This window comes from Sardina pilchardus, chromosome 16, assembly GCF_963854185.1.
Source record: "Sardina pilchardus chromosome 16, fSarPil1.1, whole genome shotgun sequence".
Lineage (NCBI taxonomy): Eukaryota > Metazoa > Chordata > Actinopteri > Clupeiformes > Clupeidae > Sardina > Sardina pilchardus.
Genome location: NC_085009.1, coordinates 27,923,421 through 27,950,920, shown reverse-complemented (window position 1 = coordinate 27,950,920; position 27,500 = coordinate 27,923,421). Strand labels below are relative to the sequence as shown.

Here is a 27,500-nt window from a genome sequence, read left to right as displayed (position 1 = left end):
AGCATCTTACAATGAATCAGCCTCACTGTACTGAACACACAACACTGTGTACATTTCACAAAACTGCACTTTATGGGAAAAGAAAGGATACAGAAAAGTCTATTTTCAGATTTCTCCAGTTTAATGTCAGTGTAATTAAGAAAACAATTATGATTGATTTTGTAACAACATCAGCAACACCACCTTTAACCCCAGCTGTTTTATGTGAAGGGAATGCAAACATCTACTAACCGTAATGTCTGCAGTGTGCAGTGGGGATCCTGCAGTAAAGCACACAGCTGAGTCACTCCCAAGACTCCTGGTATGTGCTCACTCAGATCCAGCTTAGTCATGAGTAAGGGGTTTGAACCCACAGCTGAAGCCACAGCAGCACAGGCTTCCTCAGCAGCACTACTCTTCAGGAACCTGGACAAATAAGGAGGACGACACACCTTTCATCTCACCTGACATGAACAACACTGATGTGGGCATAGAAAGACTCAAAGACTTTTGGCAAGTCAGACAATCGAGTAATAATGAAATGATGACCTGCTACATATGCTGTTTTCAGGGCCTAGGGTGTATTGCTACCCATTTATGTGTGTGTAATTCATTTATCTGGTTGGCCTGGTGCTGCAGCTTTAAATCTCACAGGTCCAGTTTTCTCTGCAGGATCTTAGCTTATCTGGTCTCTTCAAATATCATGTTCATGTCTGGCTAGTAGAGACTGAATCTCTACAGAAGGTGTTTCCATCATAACGGCCCGCAGTCTGAAGTTTCACCATCTTCATAAAATATCTCCACGTGAAGCCTTTGATAATCATTGACACACAACTGGACTGTCCACTGTTCTTCCAGAAATATACTTACTGGACATTTCTCAGTGTATGCTGTGGATCCTCCTTTAGGTCTAAAAGCAGTTTGACTCCAGATTTCCCTGGATAATTTCCTCTGAGATCAAGCTCTCTGAGGAGATTGGGATTTAACCTCAGGGTTGAAGCCAGACTAGCGTAGCCCTTTTCTGTTATACTGCAGTCAGAGAGCCTGGAAGGAAATTATTATTTATTCAGTGCACCAGAAAACACATAACATGTAATTGTCCACGTATAACACTAAGTAATTATGATAAGATCCCCCCCACTGGTCAACAGCACTGCTATGTGATGATAAGACCCCCACCACACTGGACAACATCACTGCTGTATGATCTGTCTTATTGAGGAATACTGAAATGTCTTATTGAGGAATACTGAAATGTCTTACCTGAGTGTCTCCAGTGCACAGTTTGGGTTACACAGTCCACTGCACAATTCTTGGACACCATTATCTCCAATACTGTTGCCACTGAGGTGCAGGTTTTTCAGCTTTGAAGATGCTTTGGTGAGGACAGATGCCAGACCTGCACAGCTCCTCTCAGTGATACTGCAGTCAGAGAGCCTGAAAGGAAATTATTATTTAGTAAATGCACCAGAAAACACACAACATGTAGTTTTCCAAGTATAACACTTAGTTGTTGTGATAAGACCCCCCTCCCCCCTGGACAACATCACTGCTATGTGAAGACCCCCCCCCCCCCCCCACACACACACACACTGAACAACATCACTGTTATGTGAAGACCCCCCTCCCCACACACACACATCCCCACACTGGACAACATCACTGCTCTATGATGTGTCTTATTAAGGAATACTGAAATGTCTTATTGAGGAATACTTAAAATGTCTTACCTGAGTGTCTCCAGTGTACAGGTTGGGTTACCGAGTCCACTACACAGTTTTTGGACCCCAATATCTCCAATACTGTTGGCACTGAGGTCTAGATTTTTCAGCTTTGAAGATGATTTGGTGAGGACAGATGCCAGACCTGCACAGCTCCTCTCAGTGAGCCCATAACTGTTGAGCCTAAAGAGGAAAACAAGAGTAAGTGAGTGAGAGAGTGACTGACTGACTCAGTGGTATGTTTGCTTTTGAGTGAGAAAGATATAAAAACACACTGTCAAATTCACTGATAGCAACTCAGTATTTGGTCTTGTGATACTCACTGTAGTTTCTCCAGTTTACAGCTGGGATCCTCCAGAAGAGAAGAAAGATGCTTCACTCCTGAGTCTCCTGCTTTATTCCCACTCAGCTGCAGCTCTCTCATGTGTGAGGGGTTTGATCTCAGTGCTGATGCAAGAGCTCTGAAACCTTCCTCTGCAATACTGCAGTCTGACAGGCTGTAGAGAGAAGTAGGAGAAATACTTAATCTTCATTTCCTTTTGGGCAATCAACATTACATTACTGTCTAATTTACAATAATCTTTGTGTGTGTGTGTCTCTCTGTGTGTGTGTGTGTGTGTGTGTGTGTGTGTGTGTGTGTGTGTGTGTGTGTGTGTGTGTGTGTGTGTGTGTGTGTGTGTGTGTTTGATTGTGTGACAGAGTGAGTCAGAGATTTGTGTATGTGTGTTAGTGAGCGAGTACATCAGTGTCAGTGGCGTGTTTGTGTGTGTTTGTCAGATTATAGTGTGAGTGATTGAGTGAGTAAGAGAGAGACTAAGAAAAAGAGACAAAAACACACCGTCATATTCACTGATAGCAATTCGGTATTTGGTCTTATGATACTCACTGTAGCTTCTCCAGTTTACAGTTGGGATCCTCCACAAGAGAAGAAAGATGCTTCACTCCTGAGTCTCCTGCTTTATTCCCACTCAGCTGCAGCTCTCTCATGTGTGAGGGGTTTGATCTCAGTGCTGTTGCAAGAGCTCTGCAGCCTTCCTCTTCAATACTGCACTTATCCAGGCTGTAGAGAGAAGTAGGAGAAATACTTCATCTTCATTTCTTTTTGGACAATCAACATTACTGTCACATTTACAATACTCTTTGTGTGTGTGTGTGTGTGTGTGTGTGTGTGTGTGTGTGTGTGTGTGTGTGTGTGTGTTTGATTGTGTGACAGAGTGAGTCAGAGATTTGTGTATGTGTGTTAGTGAGCGAGTACATCAGTGTCAGTGGCGTGTTTGTGTGTGTTTGTCAGATTATAGTGTGAGTGATTGAGTGAGTAAGAGAGAGACTAAGAAAAAGAGACAAAAACACACCGTCATATTCACTGATAGCAATTCGGTATTTGGTCTTATGATACTCACTGTAGCTTCTCCAGTTTACAGTTGGGATCCTCCACAAGAGAAGAAAGATGCTTCACTCCTGAGTCTCCTGCTTTATTCCCACTCAGCTGCAGCTCTCTCATGTGTGAGGGGTTTGATCTCAGTGCTGTTGCAAGAGCTCTGCAGCCTTCCTCTTCAATACTGCACTTATCCAGGCTGTAGAGAGAAGTAGGAGAAATACTTCATCTTCATTTCTTTTTGGACAATCAACATTACTGTCACATTTACAATACTCTTTGTGTGTGTGTGTGTGTGTGTGTGTGTGTGTGTGTGTGTGTGTGTGTGTGTGTGTGTGTGTGTGTGTGTGTGTGTGTGTGTGTGTGTGTGTGTGTGTGTGTGTGTGTGTGTGTGTGTGTGTGTGCTTATTAGGGAGAAAACTTCATCAGCCACACTGCATGCCCACTTACTTATGCTCTGGTGTTCTTCCCACTGCTCAACATCACTATCCCCCCACCCTTCCTCCACCCCCGCCTCCACACACACACACACACACACACACAAAGAGTATTGTAAATGTGACAGTAAAAAATGTCTTACCTGAGTGTCTCCAGTGCACAGGTTGGGTTACCCAGTCCACTACACAATTCTTGGACACCATTATCTCCAATGCTGTTGTCACTGAGGTCCAGATTTTTCAGCTTTGAAGATGCTTTGGTGAGGACAGATGCCAGACCTGCACAGCTCCTCTCAGTGAGCCCACAACTGTTGAGCCTTAAAGGGAAAACATTCCACCAGTTACTAAACTCTCTGGAGAGGACTTTGACAAAGTAAATTAGTATAGTCGTGCTTCACAATCATATCTAACATCAACTTAAATGTGAATACTTCCTCCTTTTCATCCAAAACATATTGTCATTCTACTCACAGGGCTTTTTGGGATTCCTCCACTACTGGCTGCAGCCTTAGAAGACATTCATCAGACAAAATGTACTTCTTCAAGTCAAACACATCAAGCTTTTCTTCTGATGTCAGAAGCACAAACACAAGGGCTGACCACTGTGTGGATGAGAGTTTGGCTTCAGAAAATGTCCCAGCACTCAAGAAGCTCTGGACTTCTTCCACTAAGGAGTGATCGTTGACTTCATTCAGACAGTGGAAGAGGTTGATAACTCTTTCTGATGATGGTATCTCCCTGATCTTTGTCTTAATGTAGCTGCCTATTTCTTCTTTGCGTTCATGTTGTACTTCCTTTATTAGGCCTCTTAAGAGTCTCTGGTTGGATTCCAGAGAGAGGCCCAGAAGGAAACGGAGGAACAGATCAAAGCGCCCATCTTCATGTTCCAATGCTTTGTCCACAGCACTCTTCTGTAAGGTGGTCATGGGTTTGTCCGTTGTTTGCCATTTCAGACGTTGAAACATTGTTCTGGGGGGTTGCTGTGGGGACATGAGATCTTTCCCCTCAGTTATTAACATCAGGATCACATACAAAGCTGCAAGGTACTCCTGGATGCTCAGATGCACAAAGCAGTACAACTTTTCCTGATGAAGGCCTGACTCCTCCTGAAAGATCTGGGTGCAGATGCCACAGTGTACTGCCGCCTCTCTGACATCAATACCACTCTCTCTCAGGTCATCTTCATAAAAAATCAGGTTTCCCTTCTTCAGCTGCTCATAGGCCAACTTCCCAAGAGCAAGGAGACTAGCCTGGTTCCACTGTGGATCTGTGTCATGAACTCCTTCAAATTTCACACTCCTCTGCTTGGTTTGGAAAACAAGGAAATATGTGTACATCTCTGTCAAAGTCTTTGGAACTTGCTTATCTCCTTCAGTTTTAAGAAGAAATTCAATAACATTAGCAGCAATCCAGCAAAACACTGGAATGTGGCACATAATGTGGAGGCTTCTTGATGATTCTATGTGAGTGATAACTTTGCTGGCAAGAGTCTGATCACTGATCCTCTTCCTGAAGTACTCCTCCTTCTGAGGGTCACTGAACCCTTGCACTTCTGTGACCCGGTCGACACAGTCAGGAGGGATTTGATTGGCTGCTGCTGGTCGAGAGGTGATCCAAAGGAGAGCAGAGCGAAGCAGATTACCCTTGATGAGATTTGTCAGCAGAACATCCAATGAAGTGGCTGTTGTCACTTCAGTCAAAATTTCATTTTTCTGAAAGTCTAGTTGGAGTCGACACTCATCCAGACCGTCAAATATGAACAACACTTTGTATTTCCCCTGGCTGGGAAAAGTCAACTGCTTTATTTCTGAGAAAAAGTGGTGAAGAAGATCCATCAAAGAGAATTGTTTGCTTTGTATGCTGTTGAGCTCCCTAAAAGGCAGAGGAAATATGAAGTGGATATCCTGGTTTTCTTTCCCATCAGCCCAGTCCAGGATATACTTCTGAACTGAGACAGTTTTGCCAATGCCAGCAACGCCCTTTGTGATGACACTTCTGATTGGTTTGTCTTGGCCAGGTAAGGGCCTAAAGATGTCTGTGCATTTGATTGGTGTCTCCTGTCCAGCTGGTCTCTTGGATATGGACTCAATCTGCCTGACTTCATGCTCCTCATTTACTTTCCCACTTCCTCCCTCTGTGATGTAGACCTCTGTGTAGATCTTTTCTAGCAAAGCAGAGCTGCCTTGCTTGGGTATTCCTTCAAACACCTTCTGGTACCTTTTCTTGAGATTTCTTTTCAGCTCTCTCTGCCACACTACACAAAGTTCAACTACAGAAAAGCATAAATAATGTTAAAAACAAAATAATGTCAGCCAGCCACCAATACTAAAGACAAAATATGCCTTTTAGTGCCTTTTAGTGCCTTATTGATGTTCAATTGCAAATGGAAATACATATCTACTCATCAATACATAAAATGCAGGAGACTGACTCCAGATATGGGTATTTTATGTTTAACACGTCTTACTTTCTTGAAGTTTGTCAGCAATATGATTCTGTTTCATGTTCCTCAGGAAGTGCAGTGCCATCATGAGAGCCCCTTCTCTGACATCACTCTCATCCTGCTCTTTACCCTCAAAGTGTTCTTCGTAATCTGGACTCAGAATCTTCTTGAATCTCTTCAGCTCATTCTTCACAAAGTTGATGATCTTCCTCTCAAGCACCTGGTGTACACATATCTGGTTATACTTTACATTACAATACCCAGGTTTTGTATAAGACCATATTATTATTGTTCTGTATTGTAACATCAAAACATGTATATCAGTGGAGCATGATATAGCTATATCCTAACCTGAAATATGTGCTTGAGGTCCCCCTGGGTAAACTGGTCACTGACAGCATCTGGTTTGCATTCCTCCATTTGCCCACTGAGTATTTAAGGCAAACAAACACAAATAGACTTTCATTAGTTGTTTCTAACTCACTAACATACAAGTCAGTCCACCACTTATAAATAGAGTGCAACAGGTTAAGGTCAACAATGCATTCTCTTATGCTAGATCATTCAGTACTGGAGTACCACAGGGTGCTGTGAGCTCGCCTATTTTGTTTACCCTATATACCAACGAGTGCAGAAGCAAACAGTCAAAAAATCATATTATCAAATTTTCCGATGACACAGTTATAGTTAGCTTACTTGAGGTTGGCGACAGCCCTTCAATTTACTTAAATGAAAAAGAATCTTTCAAAATCTGGTGTGAGACACATCATCTCACCTTAAATGTCAACAAAACTAAAGAGATGATACTAGACCCGAGAGCGATGTGTACTCATGAACCATTACATCTTGACAATAGCGAAATTGGACAGGTGTCTTCCTATAAGTACCTGGGTATCTACATTGATAATCTGTTAAAATGGAATGTGCATGTTGATTATCTACAGTATGCTCAAAATTAGGTCAAAGACTGCACTTCCTGAGGAGACTCGGGATCTTTGGTGTAAACAAAAGATCATGGAGCTATTCTACAATGCAGTTCTGGAAAGTTTGATTAGATATGGGATGCAGCCTTGTATGGCTCTCTCACTGTCCAGAGCAAAACAAAATGAGAGAAAGTAGTCAAGACCTCAATGAAAGTGGTAGGTAAACATCACTATCCCTCCCTTCAACTCATATTCGAAAAAGTAGTAGTAAACCGGGCACACAGTATTCTTGATGATCCTTCCCATATTCCCTTCTCTGAATATGAATTACCACCATCTGGGAGACGTTTTAGAGTCAGTGGATTCAAAAGCAACCGTTACAAGCTCTCTTTTATCCCAACCTCAATAAAACTATTAAATGAATTCATGAAACAAGAACAAAAACAAACAAACAAAAACAAACGCACTATACTTGCATAGTTCATTGTGCACCTGATTGTCATGTACCTAAAATATTACATTCCTGAGTATAGGGGTGTTCTACAAGTTTTTGGGAATGTGCAATACCAAGGGAAATGTGCAATATCAGTACAGGGAGATGTGCAATATTAAGATTAAAGTAGAAGAAGGGGCTGTGCAATATAATAGAGTATAGTGAATGATGACAAGTGAAGGTTTTTACTGTGAACAATTAATTTATTCAGGCTCTGTATGCATATTTATTGTGTTTTTAAAGTACAGGGGGTTCTATGAATTTCAAAAGGAAATTGTGCAATGCCAAGGGAAATGTGCAATACCAATACCATATGTTGTTGAGAATGTGCAATGCCTAGGAAAATGTGCAATATAAATCAGTACAGGGAGATGTGCAATATCAATACTATGTGTTTTTTGAGAATGTGCAAAACCAAGGGATATGTGCAATAGGCCTATCAATACCAGGGCAAAAAGAGGGACTGTGCAATATAATGGAGAAAAGTGTAATTATAACAAGTGATGGTTTTCACAATGAAAAGAGACGTTTTAAATGTGATAATTTATTTATTATTGAGATGAGCTCAACATGTCTTGTGTCTTTGAGGTCTTAGCATAGGGGTAGGCCCATCTATGAACTTTTTGGGAAATGTGCAATATCATTGGCTAGGAGTGTTTCTCTGCTAAGTTGGAGTTATTGATTACTATGTCTGCTGTGCCCACTGTAATTCCATTCTGTTGTCTTTTGTTGTCTATGTGGTATGCGTGAATTGGTGTTTTGTTTTTATGACAAGCAGTTGTATGCAGCACTGTAATGCCCAAGACAAATTTCCCTTCTGGGACAATAAAGTTCATCTTATCTTATCTTATTCATGTGTTTGTGGGCATTACAGTTTTTTACGATTGTTTACACACAAAAATATTTTTTTTCACACAATTGCCAAAATTTTACTCCAAGGAGCAAAACACCTCCACAGATTTGCACAACATTACACACAATGTCTGCTTCACCCTTTTTGCAAAACATTACACACAGTGATTTGTAAAACTCTACACACATTTCCACACCTTAGACACAGATAAGGATTGTGAGGTTACTTCCTTGTCATTACAAAGCCCCGGATTGCTAATGACTACACTAATGAACGAATTGGATAATCACATCCCCAGGTGTGTAAGCACACATGTGCAAAATTGAAAACGCAGCACTCAGGTGTGCTATACAGTCCTGTTGCTTTTGCAGTAGTTGCTCTTCAGAGTCAAAGTGTATGTACTTTATGCAGTAGTTTTTTTTTGGCTACAGATTTTATTTGTTCAATTGATTTCATTGTTGGTTGATTACCGTAACTGATTATCGTTAGAAATACTGTTAGTATTGAAAGAAATACTTGAAATATTCAGTCTACAGCAGTCTTCAGTGTTGTACAGTGCAAGTGCAAGTTTATAGACCTATTTATGTACACTTTCCCTATGTCGAACTAATCATGAAGAATGTTGTGGATTTGTCACTATTTTTTGGACATCTACTGTAAATGATCCCTTACATAACAATGTCTGGGCAAAAATCTAGCGCATACTATTTCCTAATTTTTCTTTTTACAAATGCGTTTTGCATTTATCACTGCAGTGTGAAACTGGCTGCAATAGTGTCTGATCATTGAGGACTGTGTTTGTTAAATGACAACTAATAGCATTTTTACAAATATGTGTATATATTTTGACTGAAGTGTGTATGTTTTGACTAAAGTGTGTTTGTTTTGACTGAAGTGTGTTTGTTTTGACTGAAGTGTTTCATTTTGCAAAGAATCTAGGAATTATGCAAACTGAGTGTGGCGTTTGGATACCTGTGCTTAAATTTTGTTAAAAAGAACTCGGTTTGAAAAATTGTGTGTAAGCAATTGAAAAAAACTGTAAAGGAGATCCCCATGATTCGTATGTCATTGGAGTCTATGGCAGGTAAAAACATTCTGGAATGCTGGTCAATAAGGCTTCAATGTCATGAGGCTTTCCAACCAGCAGATGGCGACAGATAGTCCTTTCTTTCTGCCTCTCTCTGCCTCTTGCTGAGTCTTAAACATTTATTCCTGCGACTGTGGTTCTTTGTCATTTCTAAGTTTTCAAGTAAAGTCCATAGACCTCCCTCGACTGTTCTTTGACTCTACATTTTGAGGTTTCCCTAGTAACTATCAGCTTTGGCTAGAGTGAATGGAGCCTCTAGTGGTTGAACTCTTAATCTACCTTGAATGTACCAAAACAAAACTTTGTATAGGCTCAGTGGCCCATTTTGAAGAAGGCACAAACATTTTGCATAACTCTACCACTAGGAAGCATTTGTAACTGTCCATGTAAAGAAATAGTCTTGTGTCTAGTTATACAGTGAGAGGACTGTTTGTGTCAGTCCAATGAAAAACCCCCAGGACAGCTATTACTTTCCTAAACATAACACCAAATGTGGCACTAGTTTAACTAGTTACATTAAATTTGTCCATTTTCATTAGACAATATGAATGTGAGTTTGCCTTAATGCCCTAATAATGCACTGCTGGGTCGGCCTTGCTGTGAAACTTTAACACACTGTGTTGTGTTTGCATCTAAAACAGCTGGACTAGGAACAAAAGCATTCAATGAGCTCCAACAGAATGTTACCTCATGAAGCATAAAGTGTGCTTTCTTTGAGGGGTTCCTAGTTTGCTGTGAGTCATGTTTTACAGACCCTATTAACGGACGACCTCCAGCATGGCTGCTAGCCTACAGTATACAGTATGGTACACAAAGAGCAGTTTCACCTAAACTAAAGTAGCAGCTGTCTCGGAATGGTGGAGCACCGAGGCATGTGGCTTCTTAGTGCAGCAGGAACCAGCATTCCAACTAGACGGGTGGCTGGCCCCTCGAAGTCTCCTGAGACCAAGAGGATTATTACAGCTATCCAGAGACCGTTTTTATCTATTCAAATTAATAAACATACTGTTTATATATGAAAACAATATTGTTTTTTTAACCCTGTGCCACTGAACCTTATTGGGTGGGTGTGGTTCACTTCACTCCTCTGGGTAGCCGACAACTGACGGGGGCAGCAATGCCCCACCTGCTGTGACACTATCCTGTTTGGTTTAGGTTAGCTGTTTGGCTGCACTACGTATACACGTAAAGGAATCCATCATACAGAGCACCAGAAGTCCACTAGTTTAGATTTTGCTGTCAGTAGCACCTTAAGGCCTGTACACACTGTGGAACCAACCCCACGGCATAAATGCCCAATCAGGTTTGATGTACCTGTTTTATGTCCATCATATTTGTACAACGCCTGACAGTCAAAGCAGATAATCTGTGACTGTCATCAGATAGGACGAACTGCCCAAATCTCTCCCAAACCTTAATGTTTAGGCCTACTGCTGCACAACTTTTGCAGTCAATACGACAGAAAGTCGTATGGTAGTATGGTAAACACGTCAAATAAACTATTGTACGGCTCTTAAGGGAAAGGGAAAACACATATTTGGTATTTATGGCGTAAAATGTTTCTGACCTCTGATCTAAATAGAAGTACAAAGAGAGATGCATGATGGAGATCCCATCCAGTAACTGAGTCTTTCCCAGGGGAAATAAAGCATGCATCTGATTCCTGGTCTGTTTTAAGTACTTGCCTTGATCCATCTGTTACATCATCATGTTGGAAGTTTATAAAGCGTTCCTCTGACCGGTCACTCTTCATGGACACACACGTGGGCACAGGTGATGGAGGCCTCTCATGATGGAATGAGCTGTGGTGTAAAAATAAAATCTGTGACAATAATATGTTGTGTCCACAGCTGGGATGCTCTTTATAGTACAAATGCCTACATCTAAATGAATGCACACAGATAGCACAGATAGCACAATGGTAATGTAGTGAGCAATATCTTTATCTGATTCATCTGGCAATGCTTTCATCCAATAACTAATCAACTAATCATCAATGATTGGTTTTGATACTTTTGCAAGTAGACTACAAGTATTTCATTTTTGGGTGTTTAGCCCTCCAGTATTCAAGTGCTTGTCGGATATTCAGCTCATTAACACAGCAGAACTCTATTCAAAATGCAGTTGTGTTTCTATAGAAGAAACTATATGAATTTAACCAGTAAATGGCACAGATATTAAATTGATAACTGTTTGTTTTCATTATACTGTAAGCTGTGAACATTATCAACCACAAAGTGCTCATTGCATGAATGTTTTATGGACTTGCCTGGATCCATCTGTGACATCATCATGTTGGAAGTTTATGAAGCGTTCCTCTGACTGGTCACTCTTCATGGACACACAAGTGGGCACAGGTGATGGAGGCCTCTCATGATGGAATGAGCTGTAGTGTGAAAACAACAATTATTTGCTATAGACATTGTAGGGATATTCTTAAAAAGTAGGATAAATGAAGCAGTGTTAACTGTTTCATGTATCCTCTATCACACAGATGTGCAACGTGTTCATATACCTGCTGCACAAATAAACAACAGCTAAGGAACTATACAGTATACAGCTGCCCTTAAAGCACCACAAAATTACAGTTAGAAGTCTCTATGTTTTCTTTCTAAAGTGGCTTTAACACATTTTTAACACCTTTAAACTGAGAACAGAATGGAACATCTTTAAGAAGCATAATTTATATCATGTGCTAAGTAGCCTACCTTTGCCCCTTTAGACTGCTGTCCTGTTTTGTGTTGACTTGTTGTTCCATGTTTCAGCCTCTCCTCATATCATTCAAATGAATCTCATCATGACAAGCTACAATACAAATAACACAAATTACTTCTTTACTAAATTACAACAATTTTGTTTTCTGTTGACTTGTTTTTCCATGTTTCAGCCATTTGTCAGAGCACCCAGATGAACCTGATCATGACAAGCTTCAATGAAAACAATCAGAATGTGTACAACATTTGTCTCAATGCTGCTGCTGTTCTCACAGTATCTTTCAAACATACAGTACAACTCTCTAAACACTTTAGAGTTAAGAGATGTGTTTTTGTTTGCATAATATTTTGGAAATATATCCCACTTCAAATGCACTGTTGTGATTTTCACTACATGCATTACGATGAAATTCCATGGCAGTACAATGTACATTTTGATCATTTCTATATTTGTTAAATAATGTGGTTTAAGTAGCTGTTGATGCAAAACAAGTTGTACACAAAATTAATATGGCATATTCTACAATAAAACCAAAATGACAGGCCTACAATCTGATGGCCTACTATACATACTAAACTGGACAATGATAAGGACTAGAAGATCAACAGCTAGTGCAGAGTGCAACACTACTACTGCAGAGGTGAGGTGGACATCCCGGGATCAGAAAGAAGTCTTCAACCATTTAATAAACCAGCTAATCCTAATTGGCCGAACTGTTCAGTCAGCTAATTGGTGATCACACAACAAAAAGTCGGGTCAGATTTCTTGCTCAGAGTCTAGTGGTGAAGTCTTGTGTCCCAAGGTATCGGACCTCATGTCACTATCATATTTTCAAACCACGGCGGATCAAGAGAATCAGAGGGGTGTTCTACAAAGCCAGGCTACTGCTTATCTAGCTCATTCAAAATTTGATTAGAGAAGATCAGAGAGAAGCTAGGCTACTGCTTAATGCAGATACTTACTTAAGTAACCTCTGATATCTAAAACAACATTGCACTAAGAATCTGTTTTAAAAGACTCTTGAAGTTGGATAAGTAACTAAAAAAAAACCTATAGCCCTCAGATTTGGTGTGTTATCACAACCTCTAGAATCATCTGAGGACATTTAAGTAATTTGAGTTACTATGGAATGTGAAAGTAGTCCATCCCCGATTCCCTGATGTAGTGGCACATGTTAATCACAGATTCCAGTGCACAGAAGGAGCGCAACTTGGCCAACCTCCTCTCCAAGAGAGCTGTACAGACTACAAGTCAAACCTGTTCCTGTCCTTACAGAGAGGAGATTATGCCTTTAGATAGTGAACCACACATTCCAGTGAACCTGGAAACCGGTTAAACTTGAACTTAGGAAAAACAAAGAGACTGTCTGCATAAGGCGTATACCAGATAAGTAATCGCTGTAGATACAATTTAAAGTTACAATATTTTGGAACTCACAATTACACATCATAGGTTATCTTACATTTGTCAGAAAATGGAGAAAAAAGAAAGACCAAATGTAACTTACACTGTCCTACACAGACCACTTCACACACTTGAAATAAATTCAAAGTTCATTTCTTCCCTATTTGGACTATGCTTGCATTGGATATTGCGCTTATTCAGATAACTATGGCCTGACCATCGACAAAGATTTCCAACAAACTTAACGCTAATGACTCACCTTTGTGTTAGAAGTTTTCTATTTGATTACGACACATCCCCACATTGCCTTCTTCAGGTGATCAGCGTCTTCTGTTTGTTTTCACTTCCCCCTTGGCTGGCTCATACCTATTCCCCTCCCACACACCTGTGTGCTGCTGCCTCACCTTGATGTGACGCAATTCTACTCATGACTTCATTCCATTATATCTGATGAATTATCAGTTCATAGTTTCTCATGCATGAACAAAGCATCAACTAAAGCATTAGGTACGGAGGGTACGTCATTATGATTTATCATTTCTTAAGCAGTTACATGGTCAAACCCTCCACCTTTATACTTCAAAACTGTTAACACAAATGCCCATCCTCAATATATTTTCTTTAAACTGGATTTTCAGCAAATGTTGAGTCCACTGAGTTATGAAATCGTTTTGCTTCGTTTTCTTTTGTTCTGTTTTTACATTCAATGCAATCATAAATAGCTCTGGAGCTACAGTATCTGAGCTGCCCTGAACTCTGTATTTTCCATTGTTTGATGTATTGTGTAATAACTGCTAATGCGTTTGCTGGGCCAGTTCCTTTGTAGTAGACACCAGCAGTGAAATGGATGTGCAGTGCTCTGAGTGAAGCAGGTATTGTGCAGTCATACACGCTGTCTATATTGTCTCCGCTATCTTACACTTTGAGCATTATCTGAGGACAGTGTTTGGTTTTGAGTACAGGTATAGCCTACACAGGTACAACTGCTTTGAGGTGATTCTTTAGTTTTGAAGAGGTTTTGTGAATGTAGCTCGAGAATTGGGGTTTGTGTTTACAGTTTTGAGCAAAGGGTGGCAGGTTTCTAAAAATGTGTCTGAACATAGAGCTGTAGATTCTCCTGCACTACCTGACTGGGTCTAAGATCAGTGAGTGTACATTTTGACATGGGACACACACACACACACACACACACACACACACACACACACACACACACACACACACACACACACACACACACGGGAGGTTGCAAGGTGTTGGCAGGTGAAGACAAAAGCAAGCTGCGGCATATTCTCAAAATGATTGCATCACTTCCAGCAATACACTTTGTTTCCTAAAATCGGAAATGGCAGTCAGCAGCTTTTTTTCAGCAAAATGTTCAACGGAGCAAATGATGCTGCAGCCCTACAGCTACAAGCACCAGCACTACCTGCCTCTGCAGCAACTACACCTACTCCTGCTTCAACTACACCTACTCCTGCTTCAACTACACCTACTCCTGCTTCAACTACACCTACTCCTGCTTCAACTACACCTACTCCTGCTTCTACTACACCTACTCCTGCTTCAATTACACCTACTCCTGCTTCAACTACACCTACTCCTGCTTCAACTACACCTACTCCTGCTTCTACTACACCTACTCCTGCTTCTACTACACCTACTCCTGCTTCTACTACACCTACTCCTGCTTCTACTACACCTACTCCTGCTTCTACTACACCTACTCCTGCTTCAACTACACCTACTCCTGCTCCAACTACACCTACTCCTGCTTCAACTACACCTACTCATGCTTCAACTACACCTACTCCTGCTTCAACTACACCTACTGCTACGTCTACGTCTGGGACACTACAGGGGTCCAGTGATGGCGCTGGGCAGCAACTACACTTACTCCTGCTTCTACGTCTGGGACACTACAGGGGTCCAGTGATGGTGCTGGTGGTGACCAATGCAGACTTCAACACTGTGGGTTCAGAGCAGCTCTAGCAAGACCAGTGTAGACTTCAACACTGTGGGTTCAGCTCCAGCAAGACCAATGCAGACTTCAACACTGTGTGGGTTCAGCTCCAGCAAGACCAATGCAGACTTCAACACTGTGTGGGTTCAGCTCCAGCAAGACTTGTGTGTGTGTGTGTGCAGACTTCAACACTGTGGGTTCAGAGCAGCAAGACGTGTGTGTGTGTGTGTGTGTAGACTTCAACACTGTGGGTTCAGAGCAGCAAGACGTGTGTGTGTGTGTCACTGGGTACTTCCAAAACCACGTAGCACCACGAAGCAACTCGCTCAGGGCACCCAAGTGACCAGCAGCGTCACTGGGCGTCTAGCAGAGCGTCCACCCCAGGGCAGGCAGGCCCGTGTAGAAGCCGACACACACACACACACACACACACACACACACACACTCACACACACTCACACACACACACACACATGCACACACACACACACACATGCACGCACACACACACACGCACACAAGCGCAAGCATACTCACTTGTGTTCAGTGTACAACATAAACAAGGACAGTCAGAATGAAGCCAGTAAGTACTGTACTGTGTGTGTTCTCATCCACGCAGTCCCCACACAGAGATATGGCCTCAATTGTACAAAGAGGACTTTTATTTTGTGCTAAAGAATGATGGAGGTAAGAGCCAATAGTGTGTGTTACATGAAATAAGGGTGTGTGATGCATGTGTTTTAAACCGTGTGTACACAACAATAAATTCTCTTTGCTGAACTTCCCACAAAGTGTGTGTCAAGTGCTGTTCCTCCATCAGTTTATTTAGTCAATATTCAACAGTTAGTCTTCTGGGCTATTGGCATGAGTCTCCGTTTGTATGAACTCTGACAACACACAGGCCAATGCCTTGCTGCTTTCAACGCTCTGCAGCAATTTGAGGCTTTCTGAGGAGGCTTTTGTATGGACAAATGATTCTGGTGGTGTGTGGTCATGTGAATGTCACTTCTACGGGCTGTCAGGCGAACTATTTGCACTTTGCTAAAAAGCCTAAATACAGCTTTTGTACCAAAGGCCTTTATCAATTCTAACCCCTCATCTTTAAGGTAGTTTGGATAGGACCAAAACTCCTTCCTGCAGCTCTGAGTCTTTTGAGTTATTTCTAAATGCCAGTAGATGGACATCAGCACGCTAAAGAACAGCCTGTGTGTGTGTGTGTGTGTGTGTGTGTGTGTGTGTGTGTGTGTGTGTGTGTGTGTGTGTGTGTGTGTGTGTGTGTATTTGTGTGAGTGTGTGTGTGTTAGGGGTGTGAATCTCTCCCTTTTAAGACGATTCGATTTGTATCGATTCATAAAGCTACGATACGATTCACAGACGATCTGGTTTAATACAGAACGATTCAGTGCGATACGATACGATGCGATACGATTCGATACGATGCAGTAATAGGCCACAAAATGCAAGTTCTTAATCTCATTTTATTTTCCATACTGCAGATTTTTAAAAATGTTTTGCTACTTTAAATGGCATGAGAAAAGTTAGGCTACAATTGCATGTCATTAATTACATTTTTTCCAAAAGACTTGATTGACTGGATTGAAAGACTGAACAAACATTTTGATAATAAGAACGTGGCCAAATGCCTCTAAACGAAATCACTCGGCCAATTAATAGAGATACATTCATATCACCCTATACTTAGCTGCTGAACCAATCACAATAGTTTAAAAATATGTGATGTAGCTGTAGCTCTTGGGAAAGAGTGTCTGTCTGGATTACCTTTCATAAATAAGGAGGCTACTAACGCACGTTGTGAGAACCGCGATCAACACATGACAGGTAGGCACTACCCTCCCTCAGTCAACTTTCAGACGTGCACCGAACATACAGTAAGGCACCGAAGCATTTGGGGAGACACGGGGAAAGGGGAATGCAGGAGGATGACAAGGGGTGTTTGTTGTAGCATATGAAGCTAGTTTTGAGGCTTGTGCTTACGACTGAATGTCTTCATTCAGGATACTGCAACACACGTTCACGTCAGCGTTATCTGCGTTTCACTAAACTTGACAACTAGTTTGTTGCTGCCACTGTCTAGCAATGACGCTACCTACCCTCGTTGGAGAAGGCTAGGCGCTCTGGTGTGTTAGCAAATTACGGTCGGTCTTATGATTTTGAAAGTAGCCTGTCATAACTTGTAACGTTAGTTTTCCGATTCGTCATTTTAAAATCGATTTATCTATCGATTCATAGTACATTTAAACCGATCCAGGGGTTTGCCTACCGATGCACTCGCGTTGTTAACGTTCCGAAAGATTACCGATACGTATCGGTTATTTTTTACACCCCTAGTGTGTGTGTGTGTGTGTGTGTGTGTGTGTGTGTATGTACGTGTGCATGTGTGTGTGTGTGTGTGCAGTGGGTCCAGGATGGAGGGCATCACCCAGCTCTGGTCCCATTGGCTGATGCCAATGTGCTTGTGTACAGTATGCGTGTGTGTGTGTGTGTGTGTGTGTGTGTGAGCAGTGCCCAGATCACCGTGGGCAACCCCACACACAGCCCCGGGATCACCAGCGCCACCGTATTACTGATGCCGATGTGCTTGCTGCCATGGAGACAGTTTTCACTTTAGAACAGGGAGCCCATCTCCCAGTTGGACAGAGCTGTGTGCCACAGCATCCTGGGAAGTGACATATTGTGCTGAAGTTTGGCAATATCAATACTTATTCTACAACTATTCTGCCGTTATAACTTATATATTCAGACAGTATGTTACCCTCACATTGTCAGGAGGCTATAAACACTCTGTTTTGATACTTATCATATAGCAATAAGTTTAGATCAAGACCTACTAGTTTGTTATGAAGGTTATGAAAGAATAAAGAGTCTACTAATGAAGAATACTGAATTGGTGAATACAGGCCTAATAAATGATTAATAATGCTGAACACATACCTTAAAGTGTTACCATGTTTTTATATTCAAAACATCCTTTATACAATATTACTTACAATAGTTGTATTTACATAGGCCACTTTAAAACATATTAGTTCAAATATGAATGTGCTGCAACACTTATGCACAGTGTAAAAACACGATTCAGGTGGAACACAACAGGATGGATTCATTAGAGTCCAAGTATTTTTATATGTTTACAGTTTGGATGTTTCTTCAGTTCAGAGAGCAGCTGCTGTGCTGAGGGTCCAGGCTGATTCCCCCCCAGATGGAGCTTTCTGAGGGGTGATGGGTTTGATCTCAGTGCTGATGCTAAAGCTCTGAAACCTTCATCTGTTATACTGCTGTTCGACAGGCTGTAGGAGAAAGAAGGAAACACTTCATTTATTAACACTTCAGTTATTACCTGTGTGTGTGTGTGTGTGTGTGTGTGTGTTTGATTGAGTGACTGAGTAAAGGAGTCGATGGTGTGTTTGACTGTGTGACAGAATAAATCAGTGATCTGTGTATTAGTGAGTGAGTAAGTGAGCGTCATTCACTGATATCAACTCAGTACTTGGTCTTGTGATACTCACTATAGTTTCTCCAGTTTACAGTTGGGATCCTCCAGAAGAGAAGAAAGATGCTTCACTCCTGAGTCTCCTGCTTTATTATGACTCAGCCACAGCTCTCTCATGTGTGAGGGGTTTGATCTCAGTGCTGATGCAAGAGCTCTGAAGCCTTCCTCTCCAATACTGCAGTTATACAGGCTGTAGAGAGAAGTAGGAGAAATACTTGATCTTCATTTTCTTTTGGAAAATCAACATTACTGTCAAATTTACAATACTCTTTGTGTGTGTGTGTGTGTGTTTGTGTGTTTGTGTGTAAGTGAGTGACTAAATGAAGGAGTGACTGAGCGAATTAATCAGGTGTGTGTGTGTGTGTGTGTGTGTGTGTGTGTGTGTGTGTTTGTGTGTGTATTTGTGTTTAAGTGACTAAATAAAGGAGTGACTGAGCGAATGAATCAGTAGTGTGTGTGTGTGTGTGTGTGTGTGTGTGTGTGTGTGTGTGTGTGTGTGTGTGTGTGTGTGTGTTACGACCCTCTCTGTCTCTGGCAGTCGGCGCTACCGCGGAGCCTTGGCTGGCTGGAGACGAGTGGTGCTTGATTGCCAATTAAGCCGGACCTGGGTGGACTTTACTGTAAAGCCCATCCTACCTGACCCTCAGTCTCTCTCTTGACTCAGACACACATAGACTCATGCTCACGACATACATTTATGCACACACTCACTTTTGCATACATTCCCATTTCACTACATTACAAACTTTCTCCACACACACACACACCGATATTCTTGCCGGCCTTCCTGTCGCTCACTACACCTCAACCAGTTATTCCTACATCCCCTAGACATACGTTTGGTGACTATAATAAATATTTTGTGATAATTTCATTCAGTGTTCGTCTCCCTTTCATGTGTTCGGTCCAAACGAGCCTGGGCCATAACTTGTGTGTGTGTGTGTGTGTGTGTGTGTGTGTGTGTGTGTGTGTGTGTGTGTGTGTGTGTGTGTGTGTGTGTGTGTGTTGTGATTGTGTGTTAGGGAGTAACTAAATGAAGGAGTGACTGAGAGAGTGGATGAATCAGGAGTGTGTGTGTGTGTGTGTGTGTGTGACTAAATGAAGGAGTGACTGAGTCAGTGAATCAATGGTGTGTGTGTGTCTGTGTGTGTGTGTGTGTGTGTGTGTGTGTGTGTGTGTGTGTGTGTGTGTGTGTGACTAAATGAAGGAGTGACTGAGTCAGTGAATCAATGGTGTGAGTGTGAGTGTGTGTGTGTGTGTGTGTGTGTGTGTGTGTGTATGTGGAAGAGTGACTTAATGAAGGAGTGACTGAGTGAGTGAATCAATGGTGCATGTGTGTGTGTGCATGAGATGTTGTTTTTGAGTGAGAAAAAGAGACAAAACACACTGTCATTCACTGATAGCAACATTCAAATAAATGAAGGAGTGACTGAGTTAATGAGTCAGTGGTGAATGTGTTTGTGTGTGTGTGTGGGGTGTACACGTGTGTATATGTGTGTCATTTTCACTGATAGCAACTCCGTATTTGGTCTGGTGATACTCACTGTAGTTTCTCCAGTTTACAGTTGGGATCCTCCAGAAGAGAAGAAAGATGCTTCACTCCTGAGTCTCCTGCTTTATTCTCACTCAGCTGCAGCTCTCTCATGTGTGAGGGGTTTGATCTCAGTGCTGATGCAAGAGCTCTGAAGCCTTCCTCTCTAATACTGCAGTTATTCAGGCTGTAGAGAGAAGTAGGAGAAATACTTCATCTTCATTTCCTTTTGGACAATCAACATTACTGTCACATTTACAATACACTTTGTGTGTGTGTGTGTGTGTGTGTGTGTGTGTGTGTGTGTGTGTGTGTGTTTGTGTGTAAGTGAGTGACTAAATGAAGGAGTGACTGAGCGAATTAATCAGTAGTGTGTGTGTGTGTGTGTGTGTGTGTGTGTGTGTGTGTGTGTGTTTGTGTGTGTATTTGTGTTTAAGTGACTAAATAAAGGAGTGACTGAGCGAATGAATCAGTAGTGTGTGTGTGTGTGTGTGTGTGTGTGTGTGTTACGACCCTCCCTGTCTCTGGCAGTCGGCGCTACCGCGGAGCCTTGGCTGACTGGAGACGAGTGGTGCTTGATTGCCAATTAAGCCGGACCTGGGTGGACTTTACTGTAAAGCCCATCCTACCTGACCCTCAGTCTCTCTCTTGACTCAGACACACATAGACTCATGCTCACGACATACATTCATGCACACACTCACTTTTGCATACATTCCCATTTCACTACATAACAAACATTCTCCACACACACACACCGATATTCTTGCCGGCCTTCCAGTCGCTCACTACACCTCAACGAGTTATTCCTACATCCCCTAGACATACGTTTGGTGACTATAATAAATATTTTGTGATAATTTCATTCAGTGTTCATCTCCCTTTCATGTGTTCGGTCCAAACGAGCCTGGGCTTTAACGTGTGTGTGTGTGTGTGTGTGTGTGTGTGACTAAATGAAGGAGTGACTGAGTCAGTGAATCAATGGTGTGTGTGTGTGTGTGTGTGTGTGTGTGTGTGTGTGTGTGCGTTGTGACTTTGTGTACGTGAGTGACTAAATGAAAGAGTGACTGAGTGAGGGAATCAGTAGCGTGTGTGTTGTGGTACCCCAAGCTACTCTTGTTGTCCCACTAGGGCAAACCGTTGCCGAATCCCCTTGGGAAAGGTCGTGGACGGCATATACCTCACCAGGGCGATGTTGGAAGGGCTCTAGGACCCTGGGGAGCCGCTCTGAGGCTGGGGAGCTGCTCTGCTCGTCAGCTAATTGGAGTTCAGGTGTACAGTAACTTGTTAGTTTTTTGCTCTGAACAGCACTCAAGAAAGACCTGTTTTTAGGAGAGACGGGGAGAGTACAGCAGGGCTGTGGTTGTGAGACTCGAAAAGCCAATCTCCTTGGTTTAAAACAGTGATTTGTTTGTTTAAACCTTTTTCACGCTAATTATTTGTGCCCAGGAATTCTGAAGAGCGGAGTGGACTGGAGATTAGCCAAGAGGGCCCATCCAGCTTCCAGACTCAAGATCCGAAAGAGATCGAGAAGTTTTTTGTTGCCTTTTTGAGCACCTCTGTTTGAGGCTTTATAAGTTAATAAAAGGAACCATTTTTGCTGGAAACCTCTCTCCTCGTGTCTTTGGAGCCCTGGGAGTTCACAGTGTGTGTGTGTGTGTGTGTGTGTGTATGTGGTAGAGTGACTAAATGAAGGAGAGACTGAGTGAGTGAATCAATGGTACATGTGTGTGTGTGCATGAGATGTTGTGTTTGAGTGAGAAAAAGAGACAAAACACACTGTCATTCACTGATAGCAACATTAAAATAAATGAAGGAGTGACTGAGTTAATGAGTCAGTGGTGTGTGTGTGTGTGTGTGTGTGTGTGTGTGTGTGTGTGTGTGTGTGTGTGTCTCTCTGTGTGTGTGTGGTGTACACGTGTGTATACAGTGGGTACGGGTTGAGAATGCACCTTCTCCCGAAGAGATCCCGCAGGCTGTCAAGCCGATTTTTTTCGAGGCTAAGGCAATGTACCCAAACAACCACCAGGTGGCAGAAAGTTTCAACCCGCATTTCAGCTGCATTAAATGATGAAGACCGCATATCTGTCAATAGTCGACTCCTTAATCTCATTTAATCATCAAATTTGACAACAATCAGCTTAAATGTCAAATCATATTATTTCTCTTTGTCGCCATGGTATTGGGGGAAACGCGGAGAAACGAGATGGTCAGTCCTCGTATTTTTTCTTCACGTTTCGTTATAAGAAATATATAGGCTAAGTAATATAAGTTAAAGTCTTTTTCCGTATTGAACAGACGCTCGGCATGTCAGATTGCAGTTGCAGAGTTTTCGAATGCTTTACAACCCAGCTGGCATCCGCTGTTCATTCCGACATATCCCCACTCGGCGGTATTTAACTTTTTTTTTTTTCAAACAACGTGCCATTCCGACATGAGGTCATTAATAGGCTATTAATGTCATAACTATTAAGCTATCATTAGGCTTACTATGCATGGCTGTAGGCAGCTATGAGGCCACTGAGATCTGGACCTCATCGGTTTTGAGAGCTGGAAATACATGTGTTTGCTAAATATCGGTATATTGTTGTGCATGTTGCGTTGGCGACTCGGGGAAGTGAAAGCAGTTCTGTATAGACATTGCACGTTTTCATGGTGATCATCGGCGCAGCTGTAGCTGATTGTGAAAGCCGTCTGGAAATACATAAGTTTAGAGCGAATGTTTCAACTATGTTTGCCATAGTAGACAAAAACACTCAAATAAAACAATAGCCTAAAAAATAACTGTAGTGCGTAATGGACTCTATATCCTAAATAATGTTTGAGGTTCGCCATTTGGTAATATGACCTATCATTGACAATAATTTAGATTGAGCACAACTAATGTTGCAAGAAGGCAAAATACAGTCCTAAGCCTATTATAGCCTGGCCAATTAGCCTATATTGTAGATGTGCAAAACCAGCATTTGCGTGCGTGCTTGCCGGTGAGGTGTAGCCTACAAAAATGAGCATAACATCTGATTATTAAAGTATGGCTGTAGGATATGGGCTACTGGTAAGAGAAGAGCTGGTGTAAAATTCAAGTGTAGTAAAAAAAAGTTTGTGCACATCCCCGGTCAAGGTGCAGAACAAGAGTAAATCATAAAAAAATGGAAAAAGGTTTGCACACTTGAAATCCTTCTTTCTTTCTTTTATTTTATTTTCTTTAGCACAAAGGAATGACGTTTCGACCGTGTGGTCTTCTTCAGATTAAAATTCAAGTAACGTGCGCTATTGAACCCCTCAAGACCGATATAAATATACACATTCATGCTGCATTACCGTGACCCTTAGCCTACCTTGTGGATGATTTTTTCTTATTGGAATACAGCAGGACAGAATGCCTTTTATCTAACAAACGCAAAAGCTGAGATTGTTGGAAGGACCAGGGGGGTATTCCATCAACCTCGCTAAACAAGGCGGCGCTCAACAGAAATAGCCAGGCTTGAACTAGTGTAGACTTCCACTTGAAGCTAAAGCCGTTCCATTAACTCAAGTTAGCTGCATCTTGCCCTCGTTTATTCAAACGAGGCTAAAATCAGCTTCATGTCTGCTCGTGCACGAGGTAGAAAAGTAGACCAAAACCATAGATTGACGAAAAGAGGATGCATGTCGTAAAATTAAGGCAAACTAGAAGATTTCAGTTCGATTTACAAGCGCCATCTACAGGATTTTCATCGGAAGTAATCAAATTGAACACGAGAGAAAAAAATAGATAGGCCTACAGTAGTTGCCTAAAAAGGAGAATAACGAAATCGTAGGCCTACTGTAAATCGCTAAACAGTAATTATGATGGTTTGAATTGGGACTTTGATTGTCTTCACTCTGAACAAAACAAGTGAATAAGCAGGCTATTTAAACTCAAAACAACTTTGGCATAGGCTATTCAACAATAAAGATAACCTACGTTTGTAAATTAAAAGGGTTCACTCTGAAATATTTTTTCGGTGGTCATAAAATAAATTGGTAGCCTATTGTCCTGGGAGTATTGGGAGAAAACCTAGCCTATTGTCTCCCATAAGCATATAGTTCTGCCAAAGTGTTTGTGAAATATAATTAGCCTATCTGAAATGCAATATTGGCTTTCAATATGTCATTTCATATTTAATTTCTGTAATACAGTTGGTTTGATATCCGAACTACATGCATAATTAATTAGACTATATGAGGTTTTAATTATTATAGCCTTTACAGAATTAGGCTATAGGCTGGCTTGCCTTGCATCGTATAGCACACTGACAGCCTGCCTACTGTCACTGAAGCTCCTGTATATGACCCTTAATAATGATGCCTTTCATTAAAGAGTATAACTAAACATGGCATTATTAATGTGTTAACATAGTCTATGTAAATTCTTCGCATGGGAACCGAACCCGAGAACACGCAAAACATGCCTCGGTTGTTCTCCTGTCACGCTGCGCATGACACCACGAAAGACGTAGCCTACGTTGCGCAGAGCCACAAGATTCCTTGGACCACACACATATCAAGTTCAAACAATGTAAGTTGCATAATTTTCAGAAATTCATTTAAACTAGCGGATAGGTAGCCTTAATCAATGCTTGCAACACTGTCGGAAAAAAGTTTCTCCTTCTATTTTTTAAGTTGTAGGCTACAGGTGACGAAAGCACAGGTTGACGGAACCAACGGTTTGGGACTCGTTTTCCGACTGGTGTTTTTTATTTGCAACACAGATTAATTTAGCTCGGCAGTTAGCCTGCCACCGACCAGGTTAGTTCAGAAGCATATGTTACCCCAGCAACTCAGCTGAGATTCCTGTTAGCGGGAGTAATGGAACCGAGCTCTCTCTAAAATTAGCGAGGCTTATCAAAGTTAGCCGCGATTTACGGTTAGCTCGCTTGATGGAATACCCCCCAGGCTACTCAACAAACTTGTTTTTCGTTTCTGGGAGATCTCGTTATCGTTTTGAATTGTCGGATTTTTATACTTATTGTTTGGACTTATGGACAATGAACTTTGAGGGGTGGTTGTTAGTGCTTTACAAAGCTTTGTGTTAATAAATGTCGGTCCTCCTTCAGCTCACTGCGCGATGCAGTTGCGCACTAGTGGCCATGAACTCATTACAGTTTTTTTCAATCGCTAACAAGCGTTTGTCCATTCATTTGACACATTTTCAAAACTCTAAACACAGACTCTCACCTACAAAACACAATTGGCCAAATGATTAATTTTCCTCTCAAAAGCACATTCCATGTTGTTACACCACATTTTGTTACATATACACTAACTCGTCATTTCTCTGCACACACTAACTTTACCAAAACACTGGAAACCTGACTCAAAATGAAGTTATTTTGTCAAAGAATGAAGCTTGTTTTCACTTCACAAGATACATGCAGTCAATCAGAGTACACTAGGTTTCAAAATACTGGCTACTGTTGACATTACAAAAACTGCATAGACTTTTATGTTTCAGTTTTACAGGTATTTGCATGCAAAACATGCAATCCAGCATTTTTACACTAAATGTATTGGCTGGGAACTGTATGTCCAAATGTAATGTTCACATTCAAATGCATTCCAGTAAAAAGCAAATCTTTTTTTATTATTATTTATTTGTATTGTTACTGTTCACTAGGCCTACAGGAGGTGCAGTATAAATACTGTTTACAGTAGACTATGATAGGATAGAAAAAGTTTTACAGCATTGCAGTGAACAAAATATCCATGAAACACGAGCATTCTGAACAAAAAACAACAGCAAAAAGCCCAGATAAAAAGGGGGTGAACAAAAAAAAGCACAATATTACTGTGTCTAATCTCTGCACCTGCTCCTCTCAGTGCTCCTGCACCTCTCACTGCATCTCTCACTGAGCCTGCTCTTCTCTGGGCCCCTTACTCTTCCTCGTCCAGATATTACACTATTTGTCTGTTTCTGTTTCTGCTTCCAAAAACATCACCTCCTCTTTTTACTGTGTAAGTGTCAATGTAATAGAGAGAAATAACCCCTGCCACTGAGGCTAAGATAGACTGGAATCAGCTGTGGTTGGCCCAATTTACCCAACATAAATCATCTGTGTGTCAATTATTTGATTGTTTGTTTATTATCAGCTGAGCTATATTGCTTTTGAATTGATAACATTGCAGAAACAGAGGTTTTTATACTGTATCTAAGGTTTGGAATATTGTTTTAACTATTGTGGAATGTTGTGTGTTAACATTTGAAAATAATACAAAAACGATCCATTATTTTGTTGGGAGGTGTAGTTTGTCTTTTAAGAAAATGTAAGCATTGTGAAAATGTATTCACTGACTGCATACTGTGTGAAAACAACATGAAATGTGTGATTGGTATGGCCACAAAAGACCGATGCTGTGCTAACTGTGTTTAGAGTTTTGAAAATGTGTCAACTGAATGGACAAACGCTTGTTAGCGATTGAAAAAAACTGTAACTGTTTATGACACAATACAGTGTGATATTTGTGTTTTTCGTTTCTTAGATTTAATGCATGTTTGACATGTAAACAGACCTTCTGTCCGTTAACTTAAGGCCTTCTTTTGCATGGGGTTGCTCGCATCCGCCTGTAATCTTATAGGCTATTATGTGCGTAGTGGCAGTATACTCTTGATTATAATAAGAGGCAAATTGTTACAGGACAACCTACACTGACTTCCCCAATGCTTCCCCGCAGCACATTTCATTTTATAAGCATATAATATAGGATGAACAAAGTCTATGGACTTGCTATATATTAAATCCAGTAGCCTAATAATTAGGCTATGTGCCACGTCCGATTTCGCTAGTGATGTAGTAGGCTACATTTAAAAATCGACAGCCATCTGTGAGACTATCCATTTCATGAAGAGCAATTGTCTTGTGCGATCATTCCCCCTCCCCACACTCGTCTAACCAGTTCACTAGACATTATAGCCTACCTATATGCAGCATTGAGGGCGACTGGCTCCCTCCCCCCTCTCTCTCGTCTCGACAGACATTTGAGCCTTATGTAAATGTAAAAATGTGTGTGTGTGTGCGCTGAACCAGGAATTCATACATTAACTTT

The 27,500-nt window shown here is 41.4% G+C and overlaps 2 protein-coding genes across 2 annotated transcripts in view; both read right to left on the bottom strand.

Moving 5' to 3' along the window:
- Positions 1–200: 200 nt before the first annotated feature.
- Positions 201–11,110, bottom strand: LOC134059636 (NLR family CARD domain-containing protein 3-like). Its single transcript, XM_062516079.1, has 12 exons — positions 10,997–11,110; positions 6,307–6,382; positions 5,980–6,175; positions 3,984–5,781; positions 3,656–3,829; positions 3,101–3,274; positions 2,587–2,760; positions 2,024–2,197; positions 1,710–1,883; positions 1,243–1,416; positions 850–1,023; positions 201–405 (listed from the first exon to the last, which is right to left on the bottom strand). The coding sequence occupies exons 1-12, from the start codon at positions 11,062–11,064 to the stop codon at positions 201–203; spliced, it is 3,561 nt and encodes a 1,186-aa protein (XP_062372063.1). The 5' UTR covers positions 11,065–11,110.
- Positions 11,111–18,361: 7,251 nt separating this feature from the next.
- LOC134059785 (ribonuclease inhibitor-like) overlaps positions 18,362–27,500 on the bottom strand; it is a 13,454-nt gene continuing 4,315 nt past the window's right edge. The window contains exons 4-6 of the mRNA XM_062516289.1: positions 20,449–20,622; positions 18,921–19,094; positions 18,362–18,701 (exon numbers count right to left, since the gene is read on the bottom strand). Of these exons, the coding sequence (XP_062372273.1) occupies positions 18,518–18,701; positions 18,921–19,094; positions 20,449–20,622 (532 nt within the window). The 3' untranslated portion in view covers positions 18,362–18,517. The remainder of the gene's footprint in view (positions 18,702–18,920; positions 19,095–20,448; positions 20,623–27,500) is intronic.

What these genes read in the sequence shown, in the direction of transcription:
- LOC134059636 (XM_062516079.1), bottom strand. Translation starts at nt 11,064, where the DNA reads ATGAAGAGTGACCGGTCAGAGGAACGCTTTATAAACTTCCAACATGAT. An exon ending in GATGTAACAGATGGATCAAG is followed by an intron (nt 6,383 to 10,996) that starts GCAAGTACTTAA and finishes TTAAATACTCAG; the next exon opens with TGGGCAAATGGAGGAATGCA. An exon ending in TGCTGACAAACTTCAAGAAA is followed by an intron (nt 5,782 to 5,979) that starts GTAAGACGTGTT and finishes GCTTTTCTGTAG; the next exon opens with TTGAACTTTGTGTAGTGTGG.